This window comes from Protopterus annectens, chromosome 5.part0, assembly GCF_019279795.1.
Source record: "Protopterus annectens isolate FY-2018-M chromosome 5.part0, PAN1.0, whole genome shotgun sequence".
Taxonomy (NCBI): domain Eukaryota; kingdom Metazoa; phylum Chordata; order Ceratodontiformes; family Protopteridae; genus Protopterus; species Protopterus annectens.
Window position 1 is genome coordinate 495,704,136 of NC_056735.1, and position 17,629 is coordinate 495,721,764.

At 41.1% G+C, this 17,629-nt stretch overlaps 1 protein-coding gene across 1 annotated transcript in view; it reads left to right on the forward strand.

Moving 5' to 3' along the window:
• The window catches only part of SLC38A10 (solute carrier family 38 member 10), a gene marked incomplete in the record, with an annotated part of 1,157,663 nt that overhangs the window by 135,043 nt on the left and 1,004,991 nt on the right, over positions 1–17,629 (forward strand). The window contains 1 exon segment of the mRNA XM_044072422.1: positions 3,478–3,571. Coding sequence (XP_043928357.1) covers positions 3,478–3,571 — 94 coding nt within the window.

The following is a 17,629-nucleotide window of genomic DNA, read 5'->3' on the forward strand; positions in this document are numbered from 1 at the left end:
CATCCAACCAGTCCCCTCAGACCAGACCGGATTAGGGACTTACTCAAGATTCTTTTGGTGCCGAAAAGAACAGGGGACCTGAGACCCATACTAGATCTCAGTCAACTCAACCATTATGTACACAAGTCCAAATTCTGTATGGTCACCCTACAATCTATTCTCCCATTGTTGGGAAAGGAAGTATGGATGTGCTCCATCGACCTGAAGGATGCTTACTACCATATCAAAATGGACAGGGCATCCAGGTGTCATCTACACTTCCGGCTGAGAGCCAGACATTTCCAGTTTCGAGCCCTGCCCTTTGGTCTCACCACAACCCCCAGGGTGTTCACCAAGTGTATGGCAGTGGTGACGGCTCACTTGAGACGTAAAGGATTCCAGGTGTTTCCGTACCTGGACGACTGGCTCCTCATCGCCCCCACCAGGCATCTACTAATTCAGACCAGGGACACTACCATCAGTCTATGTCACCAATTAGGCATCACGATAAACTGGAAAAAAATCTGCCTTGTTGCCCTTACAGTGCATCACCTTTATAGGAGCCGAGCTGGACACCATTCAAATGCGAGCGTTCCTACCACAAGAAAGAATCACAGGGTTGCAATAACAAATTCTCACGCTGATGCCTCTGAGACATGTGAAGGCAAGACTGATTCTTCAACTCCTAGGGACCGTGGTAGCTACTATCATGTTGGTCCCGTTAGCGAGATTACACATGAGAATTCTGCAATGGCTTCTCTTTGTCCAATGGTCTCTCCAAAGACTTCCGCTATCCCATTCAATCCTAATGACAGACAGATGCAAGCAGGACCTTCGTTGGTGGCTGTGCACCAACAACTTGAAAGTAGGAAAACTTTGTTCCACCCGTCCCTGTGGCCACAGTGACCACGGACACCTCCCAGATAGGGTGGAGGGGCATTATCTCGGCAGGATGGTCCAAGGCACGTGGCAGGAACATGAGATACATTTGCACATAAACGTCCTGGAGATGAGAGCAGTGCTTCTTGCGTTGCAGGCACTTCAAGAAGTCCTCCCTCTAGGGACTATTGCGATACACTCAGACAACATGTCAGTAGTGTGGTATCTCAAGCAAGGAGGAACCCGATCCTATCCACTATGCAGGGAGGCCATGCACGTGTGGCATTGGGCAATAGCTTCCCAATGGTTTCTAGTGGCAACGCACATCCCGGGGAAGACCAATGTGATAGCGGGCAAGCTAAGCAGGGCAATTCTTATGCCCTACTAGTGGTCCCTGAATTGCCTGGTGGCAGAGCGAATCTTCAGCAGATGGGGTTAACCTTGCTGCGACATTTTTTGCCAGCCCTCTCAATGCAGCAACTACTTCTCGTTGATCCCCCCACCGGGGGAATCACCCAGGGATGCTCTAGCTCACAATTGGCCCTCCGGTCTGCTTTATGCTTTCCCTCCATTTCCCCTTCTCTCAAGGGTGATTCAGAAAGCGCAATCCTTGGGAAGCACGATGATTCTGATTGCCCCATACTGGCCTTGTCAAGTATGGTTCCCCTTCCTTCAACCCTACCTTGTGGTTACTCCTTGGATTCTGGAACCTCTTCCAGACTTACTGACAAACATGTCGGGACAGTTCCACCCCTCTCTGAGGACACTCTGGCTGACAGCCTGGCTACTCCACTTCCATCCTTAGTCAGATGCCATAATTTTTCGCCAGATGTAGTCCATATTTTGTCATCCTCTCATAAACCATCCACTAGAAAAATGTACTTTAGCAAATGGAAAAGATTCTCTATATGGGCTCATTCCAGAGGCATTGATCCCTACACGGCTCCAATTGATTCCGTTTTGGAATTTTTGTCTATATTGTTCTATCAGGGGTCCGCTTCAGCCACCATCAAAGTTCAGCTGGCGGCTATATCAAACTTCCACGTGGCCAATGAGCCTAGCCTTATGACACACAGACTATGTAAAGCATTCCTAAAAGGTACCCTATTGCTTCGTCCCCCAGTATCACAACCTGTTATGCCCTGGGACCTCAATTTTGTTCTTCAAGCCCTCACTCTTCCACCCTTCGAGCCTGCAGCTACCTGCGAGTTAAAGTTTCTAACATGGAAAACAGCTTTTTTAATAGCTATCACTTCAGCGAGGCAGGTCTCCGAAATCCAAGCCCCTTCCATCAAACCCCCATATTTGATCTTCCATAAAGATAGTCTCCCTTAGACCAAACCCGTCATTCCTTCCCAAAGTGGCTTCCCTGTCTAATGTAAATCAGTCTATTGAGCTGCCAGTTTTCTTCCTCAATTTTTCCAACAAGGCAGAATTCAGATTTCACCAATTAGATGTACATAGACAGTTACGCTTCTATCTCCATCGGACAAAAGATTTTCGGAAATCTGACCAACTCTTTGTCTCCTTTTCCAAAAACCGGCTTGGTTCTCAGGTATCTAAGGTCACACTCTCTAGATGGATAGCCAGCTGTATTTCCTTAATTTATCACACAGCAGGTAAAATTTTGCCCTTTCCACCTAAAGCCCACTCCACAAGAGCTGTCTCCACATCCACAGCCTATCAAGCTAGATTGTCGATGGATGATATATGTGCTGCGGCCACTTGGGCTTCTCCTCACACCTTTGTGTGTAATTACAAATTGGACGTGGTCTCCAGGGGCAGATCTTCATTTGGCTCCACAGTTCTCAGGAGTATTTTCCTATGAGCCACCCAGGTTGTAGGTGCTAGGGACGCTGTCCCATGGGTAAGAATGTAGACGAGATAGGACTACATAACATCAAGAAAATGTACTCACCATAACGTTCGATGTATGTAGTCCATCTCGCCTCACATTCTTACTTACCCTCCTGTCTTCCCCCTGCCTGGAAGATTTGGAGGTTAGATTTTATCATGCAGAGTCCCTTTGATTAATTTGTTTGGATAATTTGTTTGTATGGATGTGTGTTATGTATGCAATAACTGAGTTATTTGCAGCAAACTAGATCTGGGGATGCGAAGCAGTGTACTTATGGGATACCTTCTTAGCCCAGCCAATCAGAGACTTAGCTAGTAAATAGGCCGAGATAGAGCCGATATTCGGCTCCGAACCCATGGGTAAGAATGTGAGGCGAGATGGACTACATACATCGAACGTTATGGTGAGTACATAACTTCTTGTTTTACAATAAAACGCCATTTTGTTCCCTTTGAAGAAACTGTATTCTGCAAAGTATACACCATAAATTCTAATTGCAGCCTACTTGTACTTAACTGATTAATTTGTAGCAGTCCCATTTTTGTTTAAAGTAAATTTGAGCTGCTTCTGTGGTGTGATATTTGAGCAGATCAGAGCCTTTTTTATTGTAGTAGTTTATCCCTAGCTGCTACACACTGTATTTGAGATGTTTATATTTCTCTAGGGATGCACAGAGAAAAAAATCTTTAATTATACATATTGCACTGTTTGCTTGCATTGTTTGCTGTATAGTATAGTAATAATGTATTTTCTTTCCTTAGTATGATTGGTCTGATGCTGGGAACATGTATAGCTTTCTATGTAGTCATCGCTGACTTGGGGTCCAACTTTTTTGCTCGTCTTTTGGGACTTGAGGTATGAAAATGTATTTCACGTGTTTGCATGCTGATATTTCATCATGGTTAAAGAAGTTAATGAAGACAAGTTGCACAGCATTTCTTAATGAATTTCTTAAATTCTTAATGGTTTGGATGGTAGTTGGGATATTTTTGCAGACACTTTAATCTGTATGGGCATCAGCTCGATTTAATGGCCCTGTGTTTCTGCAGTATAGCCATACTATTCAGTTATGCTGTGCTGACGAGGTCAGTAAAAAGGCTGAAACGTACATGTGCACATCTAGCGGGATTTGTCTTTATTGACCTCAATCTAACCATAAAGACTTGAAAAATAAATTAATAAATAAAATTAAAAAGTCATGGACATTTAGAAGCCATGTAGCTGAAACACTTGATGTCCTTAAGGGGTCATTTGCCTATATCCCATGGGCTTCTGCTACAGGAGGTATAAGGTATCACACATTGAAACTCTAGCTTGTCTGGGTTTTCTTTGCAGTTTTTACTGAATGGTTTGTCTGTGTCCTTTTTTACCCTTTGGGTTGGATAGAACTATTTAACTGGATGCAGTTTTGAGTGTTTTAGATAGGAAGTTATTAGTTATACTGATTCTTTTTTGTCTACATTTGCATTTGTTATTCTAGCATGCATCATCTTTGAAAGTTACCTTTCTTAAAATTTTCTTAGCTCATACAAGGACAAGATAAGTAGGGTTTCTGATTGTTCAGCTGCAACAAAAAGGAACTTGACTTTAAATTACAGTTTATAGCCAGAAAAGTTACAGGATGTAAAATAGTGTTATTTTCTTCTTGAAGTCTATGCTTGGTGGCAAGCATCGTTTACAGGGTAGGAATGGCCTCCTGTATCTTAAAAAAAAAAAAAAAAAAAAAAAAGTGTGTTCCTCTATTTAGAATGGGCATCTAGTAACAGGTTCCAATCACCTGTTCATGGATATACAGGTTATCATGTCTAACTGTTCTCTGCCATTGTTGCCTGGAGTATATGGAGGTAATTTGGTTTCTTGGCAGAATGACAATATAAAAAATGTGTTTGGAAATTTGATTTCAGATTCTAACGTTTTGTTTTTTCCAGTGTCTGATCCTGTTTTTCACTTTTTGCGTCAGAAAGATAATTTTTTTGCATACTGGTAGTTTAAAACTGTTCTCTTCCTCCCTGTCTTTGCTGAGACAAACATTTTCATTCTACTGTTTTACTAAAAGCATGTTTAATTCAGGAAACGAATATTTTAACAGATATTTCCCAGCTTTTTCTATTATCTCTGAGGTTCATAGGATCATAGGAAGTTACTAGGCTATTGGCCCTGAGGCCCTTATAAGCCTAGCCAAGACTCTAGCCCATGTTTAGACAAATCGGCACCCGATGCCCCTGTTCAGCAGGGACATGGGTGGAATCCCAGGGGTATATTTTCTGTTTCCCATCCAGTTATCCAGGTTGCGCTTAAAAAGGGGTAAAGAGCTGCTCTACTTGATGTGGAGAGGGAGTCTGTTCCACAGACGGGGGAGTCTCTGGGACACAAATCTGTCCTGCCAACAAGTCTTGTTGATGTCACAACCCAAGTTGAGGCCATGCGTGTGGATTGCTCAAGTGGAGCTTGACTTGCGGATATGCAGCAGTCTCATCAAGTTGGGGTCCTTGATCACCTTGTATGCCAGACAGAGGTCACCTCTGAGGAGTCTGTATGAAACAGAGTAGAGGGATAGGGCTTTTATCCTATCTGTGTATGGTAGATATTTGAGGCCCTGGATTCTCCTGGTGAGGAACCGCTGTGGTCTCTCTAGCTGCTGCATGTGCTTTGCAAGGTACATGCCGAAAGGAGAGTTGTACTCAGTAATGAGCCTTATAAGGGAAGAATACAGGGATGTTATGACTTCCTTATCCCTCGATGAGATACCCTTACTTATGAGGTGGGCCATGTAGAAGGCTTTCCGTACAATGGAATTAACAGGGTGGTCAAAAGTCAGGTTGCTATAAACCTGTGTGCCCAAATCCCTCACAACTGATTGAATGCTTAGGACGTTGTTATTAATGTGATAATTTGTGGGGACATCACTCTCCCCAAAGGGGATGATGATGCATTTTTTGGTATTCAGCTTGAGGCCATGTTTCTGGCACCAGTCACTTGTCTCAGTGAGGCCCTCTTGGAGGATGTCCACATCACTAGGGTAATTGATTACAGCACCCAGCTTGCAGTCATCTGCAAACTTGGTCAACCATAGCCCAGTGGTTTTGACCTGCACCTCAGAAAAGTATATCCCAAATAACAGAGGCCCCAAGACCGAACCCAGGGGTACACCGCTTGTTACAGGTCTACTGCTTGAGGTGGCTTCCCCAGTTTTGGCTATGTGAGTTCTATCAGTGAGCCAGTTTGCTACCCATCTGGTAACATATGGATTGATGCCCAGTTGAGAGAGTTTATCTATTATGCCTGAGTGGGGAATAGTATCAAAGGCCTCTATTATTCTGTTACAGTTCTAATAATGTATCCCAGATAAAGCTAGTCACAGTAGTTTGTATGTCACTTAGTGGGGCTGTTCCTCTGAAGGTCAGTGTGTCTCTTACTTTGATCCTATCAATATGCCTGAGCATGCTTCTTCTTCTTCTTCTTCTTCTGGCTTTTCCCGGTTAGGGATCGCCACAGCAGATCACCTGTCCGCTCATGATTGGCAGTGGAGTTTTACAGTGTCGAATTGCCAGCCCGGCGCCCAACCTTCCACAGAAGGCACACACACGCACATACTCATGCCTATGGCTAATTTAGAGTGTCCACTCCACCTACAGCATGTCTTTGGGATGTGGGAGGAAACCGGAGCACCCGGAGGAAACCTACACGACTATAGGGAGGACATGCAGACTCCACACAGAAGGCACCCCAGCCGAGGATCGAACTGGAGAACTTGCTGTGAGGTGACAACGCTAACCGCTGTCTGTTTGGGAATCCTCTGCTGATGACTAGATGCATACTATTGTGAATGTGCTTTTGTTTATAGCAAATTTCTCAAAGTAAGTCTGAAAAGCCTAACTAATGATTTTGCTATTCCCCTGTGGTGTGAATTTTTAAAACAAAATTGTGTTGTTGCCATCTGCCCCAGTGAAACTTTAGAAATATTAGAGTACCTGAGAATTTAACATTTTTTTAGAGGGCTAATTTTCAACTAACCTTATGCTGGACATCAACTCTCCTCCCTGGACAGCTAGATAACCCACTTGTTCCTTTTTTATCCACTGAGGCAAGGCTTTGCTGTCTTTTTAATTTCTCCAAGTCTTTTGGGTTTCTAATACCATGACAGGAATGGACCCCATTCCTAAGTCGAAGTATGAGTAAAGTTCATGAAATTAGTATTGTTTCAGTCTTTGATGTCAGCCAGTAGTGCTCTTTGCAGCACCCACAATGTGCCCAGTAATGACTCCTGCAGTTTGTATGGAGTTACATGTGTTGGTAACATATCCAAATACGATTGTAAATTCTTTTTTATAAGACCCATTGCTCCCATTACTGGTGGAACTGTCTGGGTATCTTTCTTCCACATTGCTTTAATTTCTGCCTGCAGATCCTGATATTTTATGACTTTGTGTCTCTCAGTACTCAAGACACTGTAGTCACTGGGTATGGCAATTTTAATGATCAATGCTACTTTTGTCTTCTTTTTTTGGACCACTATATCCAGTTTTCTAGCATCCATCTTTTGGACAGTTGGTAATGGCTGAGCCCATGTGATATAAACTTCATCATTTTCTGTGATGATTTGTGGCTCATGATTCCAGTGTTTTTCAGCCACTTCAGTACCATGCTGTTTGCACATTCCCCAATGCAACAGTCTCGCCACATTAATATGCCTTTCAGTATACAGTCCTTCTGCTGTTAGTGTGTCGCAACTAGCAACAAGGTGAGTGACTGTTTCCAGTTTGGTTTTACAAAACCTACATTTGTCTGTTTCTCCCACATATATCATCCATATTCAATGGACTTTGTAAACCAGCATGTACATAGCCCACTGTCTTGGGCTGCCAATATTAACCTTTCATTTCTTGGTTTGAATTTGCCTTTCCTTAACCATTCCTGTGTTCGTTTCTGGTCAACATGAGGTTCTTCCAGAAGTTTTCTATACTTGCAACTATATTTATGTTTTTTCCACATTTCTTGCCTTTTCATCTGGTCCTTCACCTTATATTCTTTCTTTTGTTTTTTTGGCATATTCAGTTGCTACCTGTTATCTACTTCTGGTTTGATTTTCATTTCTGCTTGACGTCGATATGCTTCTGCAAAATTAAGCAGAGAAGTCATCTTAGATTTATTCTCCTCATGTTTGAAAACTTTAATTACATTTGGATCTTGTGAGGTCAGTAGATATGTGTGGAGTCCCACGATTGCAGATCTATACATGTAATCACTTTCAAGGAGGCCCATCCCTCCTTCGGAACGGGGAATATATCATCTTGGTATACACTGATTTTTATAAATCATTTAGTGAGCATGAAGCATCCTTCTTGTTTTAATATCTAATCTATCCAGCACTTTTTGGGGCCAGTCGGTCACTCCAAAACTGCACATTAGGACAGGAAGAACAAATTGATTTATAGCATGGATCTTGTTCCTAGATGTCAATGCTGTTCTCAGGATTAATTTAAGTCTTCTAAAGTATTCCTTACTGAGTTTTATTCGCATTTGTTCAAGTTTTATTGCTGATCATTCATCAGTTCCCAAGGTTTATACAGTCCCTCTTGCTCAAGTTCTTTTATATCACATTCTTGTCCCAAACTGATGTTTTCCTGGTGTTGCAATTTTCCTTTTTTAAAGGTTGCTTTTGCACATTTATCAAGACCAAATGACATTCTAAGATCATCTGAAAACGTTTTGACAACCTGCAGCTGTGCTTTCAGTTCCTTATCTGATGAGCTGTACAGTTTTAAATCATCGACAAAGAGAAGATAAGTCATTAGACTTTGTTTTTTCCAGGTGCCAAGTTGTAGCCATGCCCTAAGCTGTTAAACTGTTTAATGGATTAATGGCAAGGCAGAATAGCAACGCTGACGGAGAGTCACCCTGGAATATCCTCCTTTTAATTTTTATCCCTGGGATAATAATCTGTCCTTTATCATGGCTTAATTGCAGAGTGGTCTGCCATTGTTTCATGGTTACTGTAATGCAGTCAATCAGTGTAGGGTGTATCTTATACATTTTTAAGCACTCTTTTATCCATGAATGTGGAATACTATCAAATGCTTTTTTGTAGTCAATCCATGCCATACTTAGATTCTTTCCATTTTACAGTTCTCTGCTATAACTTTGTTTAACAACACATGATCCTTTGTTCCATATGACTTTCTTTTATTGCCCTTTTGTTCTACTGCCATAATTGAGTTTTCTTCTAAATGACCATAAACTCTGTCAGTGTTGATTCCCATTAATAGTTTATACGTCACCGGAAGGCAAGTTATTGGCCTATAATTTTTAGGGTAGCTTGCAGGTTCACTCTAGTAAGCCGCGATGGTGCAGCGGTAGCATTGTCGCCTCACAGCAAGACGTTCCGCCATTCGATTCTCGGCTGGAGCACCTTCTGTGTGGAGTCTGCATGTCCTCCCCGCGATCGAGTGGCATTCGAAAGACGTGTGAATGGTCATGCCTTCGTTGAAGGTTGGGCGTCGAGCTGGCATCTCAGCACCATAAAAATGTACTGCCAATCACTGGCGGACCGGAGTTTCGCTGTGGTGACCCCTAACCGGGAAAAGCCGAAAGAAGAAGAAAGAACTTGCAGGTTCACTCTTAAGTAAGAGCATTGTTTTGCCTGTTGTTAGCCAGTCTGGTGTCTGTTCGGGGTGCGCATATAAGTAGTTCTTACTCGTGGCTAAATCCTCGTGCAAAGATGTTAATACTTTTAACCAAAAGTTAGGTACTGCATCTGGACCTGGGGTTTTACAGTTAGAGGCTTTTCTTAACTTTGTTTCAATCTCTCTGTTATTTCATCCCATTTCATATCCTTAAACTTCTTGTTCTTTCTTTTACTTCTATCCATTTAGCATCTTTGTTGTCCAGTGAGAGATGGAAGATGGCCATACTGGTAATGGATGGTATAGTAAGCCCTACCCCCTTCCCTCTATATCGGTTTCAGGTTTGCTTTTATCAAATGTCTAGACCCAGTGAGGTGAATTTTCCCTCTCGGTGGTGAAGTGCCTGTGTGTGTGTCTCATCTTTTTATAGGTGTGCAGTGAGACACACAAGATTAACCCTGCTGCTGCATGTTCACATCTGCTTTGGTAAGGTCCCACTCTTCTGCTACCTAGTGTACAGTCTGCAGTGTTCTCCTGCAGACGCCAGTGGCACAGCAGCTACAAAACATTTTAGCGGCAATCCCCCCCCATCTCTCCCTACCTCATCAGAGAGGTAAATGGGCCTAGCTCCTTTACTGTTCTCTCTTCCCCCACCCCCATTGGCTAAGCCAGTGCCAGGGCTGCCGATCGAACCCGGACCATCTGAGTCACAGTTAGGGCATCGTCCTGCTAGGCCGCAGAACTAATGCAGTTTGGAATTGACTCTGCTTCCATTAATATTCTTCTAGGAGGGTATTCATAAATGTTTAAGGAAGTTTGCAGTGCATTTTGGCACCTGAAATAAGAGCATGCATATATGTAGCAATTTGTAAAACCGTATAGCACCATGGAGCAGTTGTGCAAAAGAGGATATGGAAATTGTAGTTTAATGACAAGCAACTGAAGAAATGTGGTCTTTTGCATACATAATGGCATGCAAATGATAAGGGAAAGAAAGTTGCAATTCATAGTTGCAAAAATGTTGCAGGCACTTGACTCTTGAGTGTGAAGGCAAAATGAATGACAGTAATTTGTGTCATTACAAGTAAAATTTTGGCAGCAACAGAGACGTATATAACACAGCATTTGCTACTTGAAATGATGACCTCCCAGTGCATGACGCGGTCCTTCCACAGCAGAAAGCCGTACTGACAGAGGATTTCCTCACACCAACTGATAGAGCAAGAGTGTCTTCTCACTGATGAACGTTATGCAGTCATCAGAACAAGAGCAACGTTTTTTATATTGGTAATAAAAAGCATAAGCAGAACTGTTTTTTACAGCTGTGGCTGATTTACTAATTGAAAAGCGTGACGTATTTATGGAGTTTATGCTGATAGAACATGCTTATACGTTCTTATCACATCCTTAACGGTAAGTTTAATCCATGTACATCTAAGCATGTTATTAACACAAAGTGCTGTGTTAAATAAAAGAAACAAAATAATTTAATTCAGTCACATGCTACAGACTCCATCTTAAATAAAGATGGATTCCTCTCAAACACCATTTTGTACATTTCTTTTACCTCATTAGTCCTCCACCTGATGCTTTGGAGCATCACTCACACATTGTCCAGTTTAAACTACTGCAATACTCACAGCTGTCAATGTATTCAGATGGGCTTGATGTTATTGTAAACATGTTCACTTTATACTCCTTATATAATTTTTACATACAAACTGTTTTTCTCAACAACCTAACAAAAATCAGTTTTGTTTTCCACATTTGTATCTTGTTTACCTGGAAGATTAAGGTTTTGGCAGCACAGTCATTTAGCTTTGTAATCTGTTTCATCAAAAATATTGTCAAATCTTTTCCCAACTTTGGCTAATGAAGTGGATTCAGTTTCTAATTCTACTTATCCTTTTTGCATTAATCAGCATATTTTGCAGTTTTACACCATTTCTAGAGGCAATAAGTCTGGCAGTCATATATCTGCAAAGAAACAATGCAAGAAATAATGAAATGGCAATGACAGCAGTTAATGTAACCTTTAAAATATTTCCTTTCCATCCAGAAAATAAGCTTGTTAACCATGCCCAGTGAAAACTGCCAGCTTCTTTTGCAGGTTTATAGCTCTACAACCTTTTGGATAATTTCTAAGTAACTATGGAAGGCATGTTCATTATCTGGTATAAAGGAGCATCATTTTACCCAGGTGAAAGTACGCGTTCCCTCATTTTGAAGCTTCCAGCTCTGTAACAGTCCAATTTACACAACAGTCATTTCTAATGATTAGATTACTTGACTCAAAAGTTACAGTACTTAAACTTTCCAATAGCTTAGATGGTTTTCTTTATTTCTGATAGATTTTATAGCCCCATAAGTGGTAGTATGCCTGCCCCAAATATGACATCATCTTCCAAATCTATACGTTCATGTCTTTTAAGAGATGTGTACTCTTAAGTCATGATGGTAAATCCATGACATCAGTATTTCTAACTGGATTCTTAATAGTCGTAATGTTTCTCTTTCATCATACATTCTAACTTTCCCTTTTGGAGGTTTGTGTGTGATTTGGACAGCAGGGTAAACTTAATCAATTAAGTCATCCTATACCTCTTGTTCCACACAAACAATAGGTGCCATATTGGTAGGTAACAGAAACGATTACATGATATACTGAGGAAATAACGGCTAAAATATTTTCTTCATTACTGGACAAATTGTACAGCCTATTAGTACAGTTACTAAACCTGTAGACAGTTTTTAGGTTTGCCTGTCAAGCTTTCAAAATAGTAGCGCCCTTTGATGTTTTAGTGCACACTCAGTCTTTTATGCACCTCAGACATTGTAGGATTTTTGATTGCATCATTCTTGTTGTAGTTCATATAGTCTTTTTTCATTCCAAGGAACAGTTCTCCTTGGGGTACCTCCATGTTCGTAGAGTGTGTAAGCACAGATCCCACAGTTTGAGACATCAAAGTTTGCTGAATAAGTAGTTAATAATTTCTGAAAAAAATGTAGGATACCATTCTTGTTTCAGAGTCTAAGAAGGAAAACCTACAGTACTCAGTGTCTGAAGAGAAGAGAAACAGGAAGTGTAGTAGCAGGATGAGTATTATTATGACATTAAAAAAATGATAAAACTGCAGTAATGCTTATAATGGGTAAGGCTGTAATGATTGCTCATCAAGTCTAGAACATGGGTGGACAGCCATCCTCTGTCGATGGTTCAGATTACTCTCAAATAATTTGGCAGCTCTTCTTAACAAAATAATGCTACCAACGGTATTTAGATGCCTAAACAAGGAGATACTGATCTAATAAGCTGAACCAGTGTATGCCCTCATTTTTATGCCGTAACAGGCACTTATATGTATAAAGTGCAGATGCTTCCTTCTCCTTTGAAGTTAAGTAAGCCTACCTTACAAATCTGTTTTCGTTAATCAGTTATTTAAGTTGATCACTTAAGTGTTTATGGTGTATATTTGTTAGTGGTACTGACTGTACTTATTTTAATAGCACAGCAAACTATAACTGGTTTGGTGTATGTATTTCCCAGTGACTGTCCGTTCTTTGCATAACCATCAGTTTTTATTTAGCAGTGGTTTACACCAAGTCCAGCTCTGTGTCACACACGAGAGCTGACTGCACTGGGCTTTTCATTTTGTTGACATACATGCATGCTTTAGGACAGTTGATTAAATGAGGAAGATAACATGCACCTGGGCTTGTGTACAGAATGACATAGGAGATTGTTTCTAAAGTAAAGTACTTGTCCAGAACAAGTCTCTTCACTAGTGAATTGATGGTCTATCTATAAATGAGTATTAAATGAATGATTAACCTTCTGTGTAATTTTTGGGCAGAATAGTGGAACAACACTTGTTAATGCTTCACAACTTCTTGAGGAGCCTTCTGTGCAGATCAAGTCTGCATGCCCTACCTGTGTCCATTTTTGTAAGGTGCTGTGGTTTCCTCACACATTCCAAAGATATACTCTTGATTACACGGGTAATGCTGTAAATTGCTGGAGTGCTGTATGTGACCAAGTGTATAACTGTTTCTTGCAATGGGCTGGCCTTCTTTTGAGGACCGTTTCTTTGCCTTATATCCTTTGCTTGCTAAGATGGGGTCTGGTTTACTAACAGCCCTGAACAGAAAAGAGCAGTTGTAGCAGAACAAATTAATGAGTTTGATATTTTGTTAAGAACTCATTTTTTTCAAAGTGACTCATTTAATCATATTCTGAGATTAGTGTGTGAACCACAGCCTAAGTTGTGTACTGAATATGCACTGTTTACTTTGATATTTGTTGTAATGCAGAGAGCAGCTAGAATCTTGCTAGATTATCTGCTGTATGGAGACTTTGCCAGTACATTAACAGACTGCCAGATGACAATAATTGCAATTCTTTTCTGTGACAACTGTTAGCCCAGAAAGAAAAGTCTAGCTGTGCAATTTCTTGAGGTATTATGAAACATGTGCATGAGCTGAAACATTGGATCGTAGCTAACATGGATGAATGAAAATGTATGTAAAATAGTACACATTTTACCTTGGGTGGATAAAATCCATGTGCTCATTTTCAGACTGAAGTAAAATTCCACTGTCCTTCATGGAAACTTTCTTCCCTTTCTTAATATTCTCTTTAAACTTCAGTTCTTATCATAGATATTCTGTTTGAATGCTTGCAGAATGACTATTATGAAAAAACTGCCAGCATGTTGACAGTGGGTGGAGGTAACCACTATAGTGCCAAATGTAGTAATTTATTTGTCTGTTGATGCATGCAGAGTTATAGGGCTTTTTTAGTGGAGCTGAATGCTCTATCTAGACTTTGAACATTCAGCTTCCATTGTTGCTTTTAGCTTTTCCTAAAGTTTATTCTTTGTCTTTTCATGACTGTAATTCTTAATTCCTTTTAATTGGTATCATTATTCTCTATGGCTCTCATTGTGGTAACCGCATGGCTTTTTAATTTTGTTTAATTTTACTAACTGTCTAAACATGGATAAGTGGAAGGATTTCATTTTAGCTCCTGTTTAATGTACTTTTGCTCATGTACAGCCCCTTTTCCTACTGTTCTGTTAATTAAATACATGAGCATAGGAGGATGCCAGGAGAAGACAACTGTGGCCTCTCGTCCATTTAGTCCTGCTGTTGGCCCCAGTATTTTCTGACCTCCTGCTCACCACTTATTTCACTTATCGCAAACATCTTAAACCATTGTTTGACCTACATGCCACCACTTCATCTGGCACTGCATTATAGGGCCCATTCCACCCTCTCCAAAGTAGCATTTTCTGTAATCACTCTCAAACAATACCCTTTCTAACTACCACTTATAAAGTTTTCATACATTTTCATTTTCAAGCTCAACTGTATCCCCCCCAAGTATACTATAGTGAGTCCATACTGTATAGCCCTTCAGTATTGTCTCTCCTAACATGTGTTGCATGCCTTGCACTGTGAGCGGTTTTCTAACACTTCATCATTCTCTGTACTGTTTTAGTAATTGTCACTTGATTTTAATTCCTTCAGTGTTGCAGTAGTGTAAGTTGTGAGAGTTGTATCTTGCCAAGGATAAGACTACCAGCCAGCATCCCAACCTTTAGAACTCCTTTCACATGTGCACTTACCACTGAAGGTCTCATGAAAGTCATAGGAAGTGCAAAACATTCAGAACATTTTTTGCTATCCAAGTGCACTTTCCTGATGGCTTCAAGTGATTGAAGTTCATCTAGTGCTGCATCAAAGCTGGGCAGATAAGAACCCCTCTAGGGAAAAACATCCACTTTAACAAAATTTCTTAAGAAACATTAACTTTTTCTGTAGAAAAAGATACAGGCTTGGACTTCATGTTTTGGGGGCTCCCCCTAAAGTTTTTAAATCAAAGCTCTAGTCAAGTGGTTTACCGACTGTTCAAGGTTTTGTGAACCACTTATCTGGTAGTTTTCTTAGCTAGAACATGGAACAAGCTTCAAGGTCTTTGTTTCTTCTCTGTCTCTTCTGCAACAAGAAGCTTGGGATGAGAGTCTTCAGTAGTTTAGTTGGATTCCTGTCTGCCACAACTGACAATGAGCAACTCTGCAGTGGCCAAATTAAGTACCTCAGGCAACTCCTCGTCATCCCGCAATCCCACTGCTGTTGCTTTTTGACAAGCCACCAAGGACTGTGAGATAGGCACCCCCCTCAACAGCTGTTAGATTGTCCTATTGGGGTAAACTAGGTATAAATCCCTGCATCACAAGATGGGTTGCCGACTGGCTCACTGACAGAACCCACACTGTAAAAGTTGTAGACTCCAAATCTGACTTCAAACCAGTAACAAGTGGAGTACCACAGAGTTCAATCCTGGGACCTCTGCTGTTTGGTATCTACTTCTCTGAAGTACAGGCTGACACAGAAGGCCTCTGGCTAACAAAGTTCGCAGATGACTGCAAACTAGGAACCATAGTAGAGTCCCCAAATGATGTGTACATCCTACAGAAGGGCCTCACTGAGACAGATGCCTGGTGTCAGAGGCATGGCAAGTGCATTGTCATCCCCTTTGGTAAAAACTCTGTACCCGTGAACTACCACATAAACGGCAGTCTACTTAACACCGAATGTGTGATGAGACCTTGGGACCCAGGTGGACAGTAGTCTCTCCTTTGATAATCACATCGCCACAGTAGTCAGGAAATTCTTCTATGTGGCACACCTCATTACAAAAGGGTTCTCATCTAGGAAAAAAAGAGGTCATTGTTCCCTCTACTCCCCACTCATTAGACCCATTATAGAGTATAACGCCTCTTTCGAAATGTACCTCACAAGACATCTGCAGCAGCTGGAAAGGCCACAGAAGTACCTCACAAAGAAGACTACTGGCCTCAAACAGATGCCTTACACTGACCATATAAAAAAAAACTCCAGATTTACTCTGTAGCATATCACCTACACTGAGGAGATCTCTGCCTAACACATAAAGCTATGTTAAACCCATAGCTCTTGGACATGCTACACCTAAAGAAATCCCAACCCCTCCGAGCTACACACTCTAGGGACCTAAACCTTGTCACCACAATAAACAGGGCATGCTGGTGGGATAAAGTCCTGTCCCACAGACTTCCTGTACTCTGGAACAAGCTACCCATCTATGTCAAGCAAAGTTCCTCAGTAGCACTCTTCAAGAAAAATCTTGATGAGTGGATGGGAAATAGGACATACACCCCGGGGATCACTTCTGTGGCTCTGCTCGACAGAGGCACAGGAATTTAACTTTCTTGGGTGGCGTAAGCCAGGGAACCTTGTTGGCTAGGCTTACTTAGGCCCTTGGGCCGATAGCCTAGTACCCACGTATGAACCTGTGAACCTATAAGGGAGAACCACTTTTGGTCTCAGAGGAGGGAGTGGACAATGCTTTGCCATAAAGTCAACCTAAGTTGCCTGATTCATGGGGAAGAGACAAATCTTTAGGTCAGTCTTTTTCTAGGGAGTCTCTTATAAAAAGAAAACCGAAAGTTAGATATATGTCTTCTCTTGTAAGGGCTTATTTAAACCCTGTAATTTTTTAAATTCCGATTCTTAACTGAGTTTTTAAAGAAAAAGATACTCCTCTCTGTCTGAAGTTCAGGAATTAGATGGGATTGCATTTCTGTAATGCTTATACTGCAGTAAGGGGAATCAGATTCTGAAACTGACAGAATTAAATACTTTTTTCAGTGGTATCCCCACCAGATATTGTCATTTATTACAGGTGGATTTTCCTCCGCTTGTATTTGTCCCTCTTGCCTTACCAGCATTAGAAGGCGTTTGCCTTCTTGCAGTGTGCCTGATAGTCACCCTCCTTAAAATGTCTGATAAAGTATAAAAGGTCCCTCAGACCGAAAGATAGCTATTTTCAACCACCCTTCAGCTATTTCTTTGGCAAAACTGTCTGTAGCCAAACATTGTATGAATGCTAACCCTGTTCCTTCTGATAAAGATGGGAAAGCCTTTAACAGATTTGAGAAATACATGTATTTGTCTTAAACTTTAGCCTTCAGAGTTCTGAATTATGAGGCTGATATGTCAACAGCTCTTGCTTCTTTTGAAAATATGATAAAGTTAACTGCTAACTTCTCTTATTCAGAGACTAAAGCATCTCTGAGTTCTTTATTCAGAACAGCTACTACTGGACCAGTGATTAGTAAGTTTGCTTGGTTACATTCACAAAATTTACCAGAGAGTGTCAGTAGGGAGGTATCGTTGACCCCTTATCTGATGATGCTCTTAAAAGATGTGATGGAGGGAATTTAATTCAAAAGGTCAATTAGATATT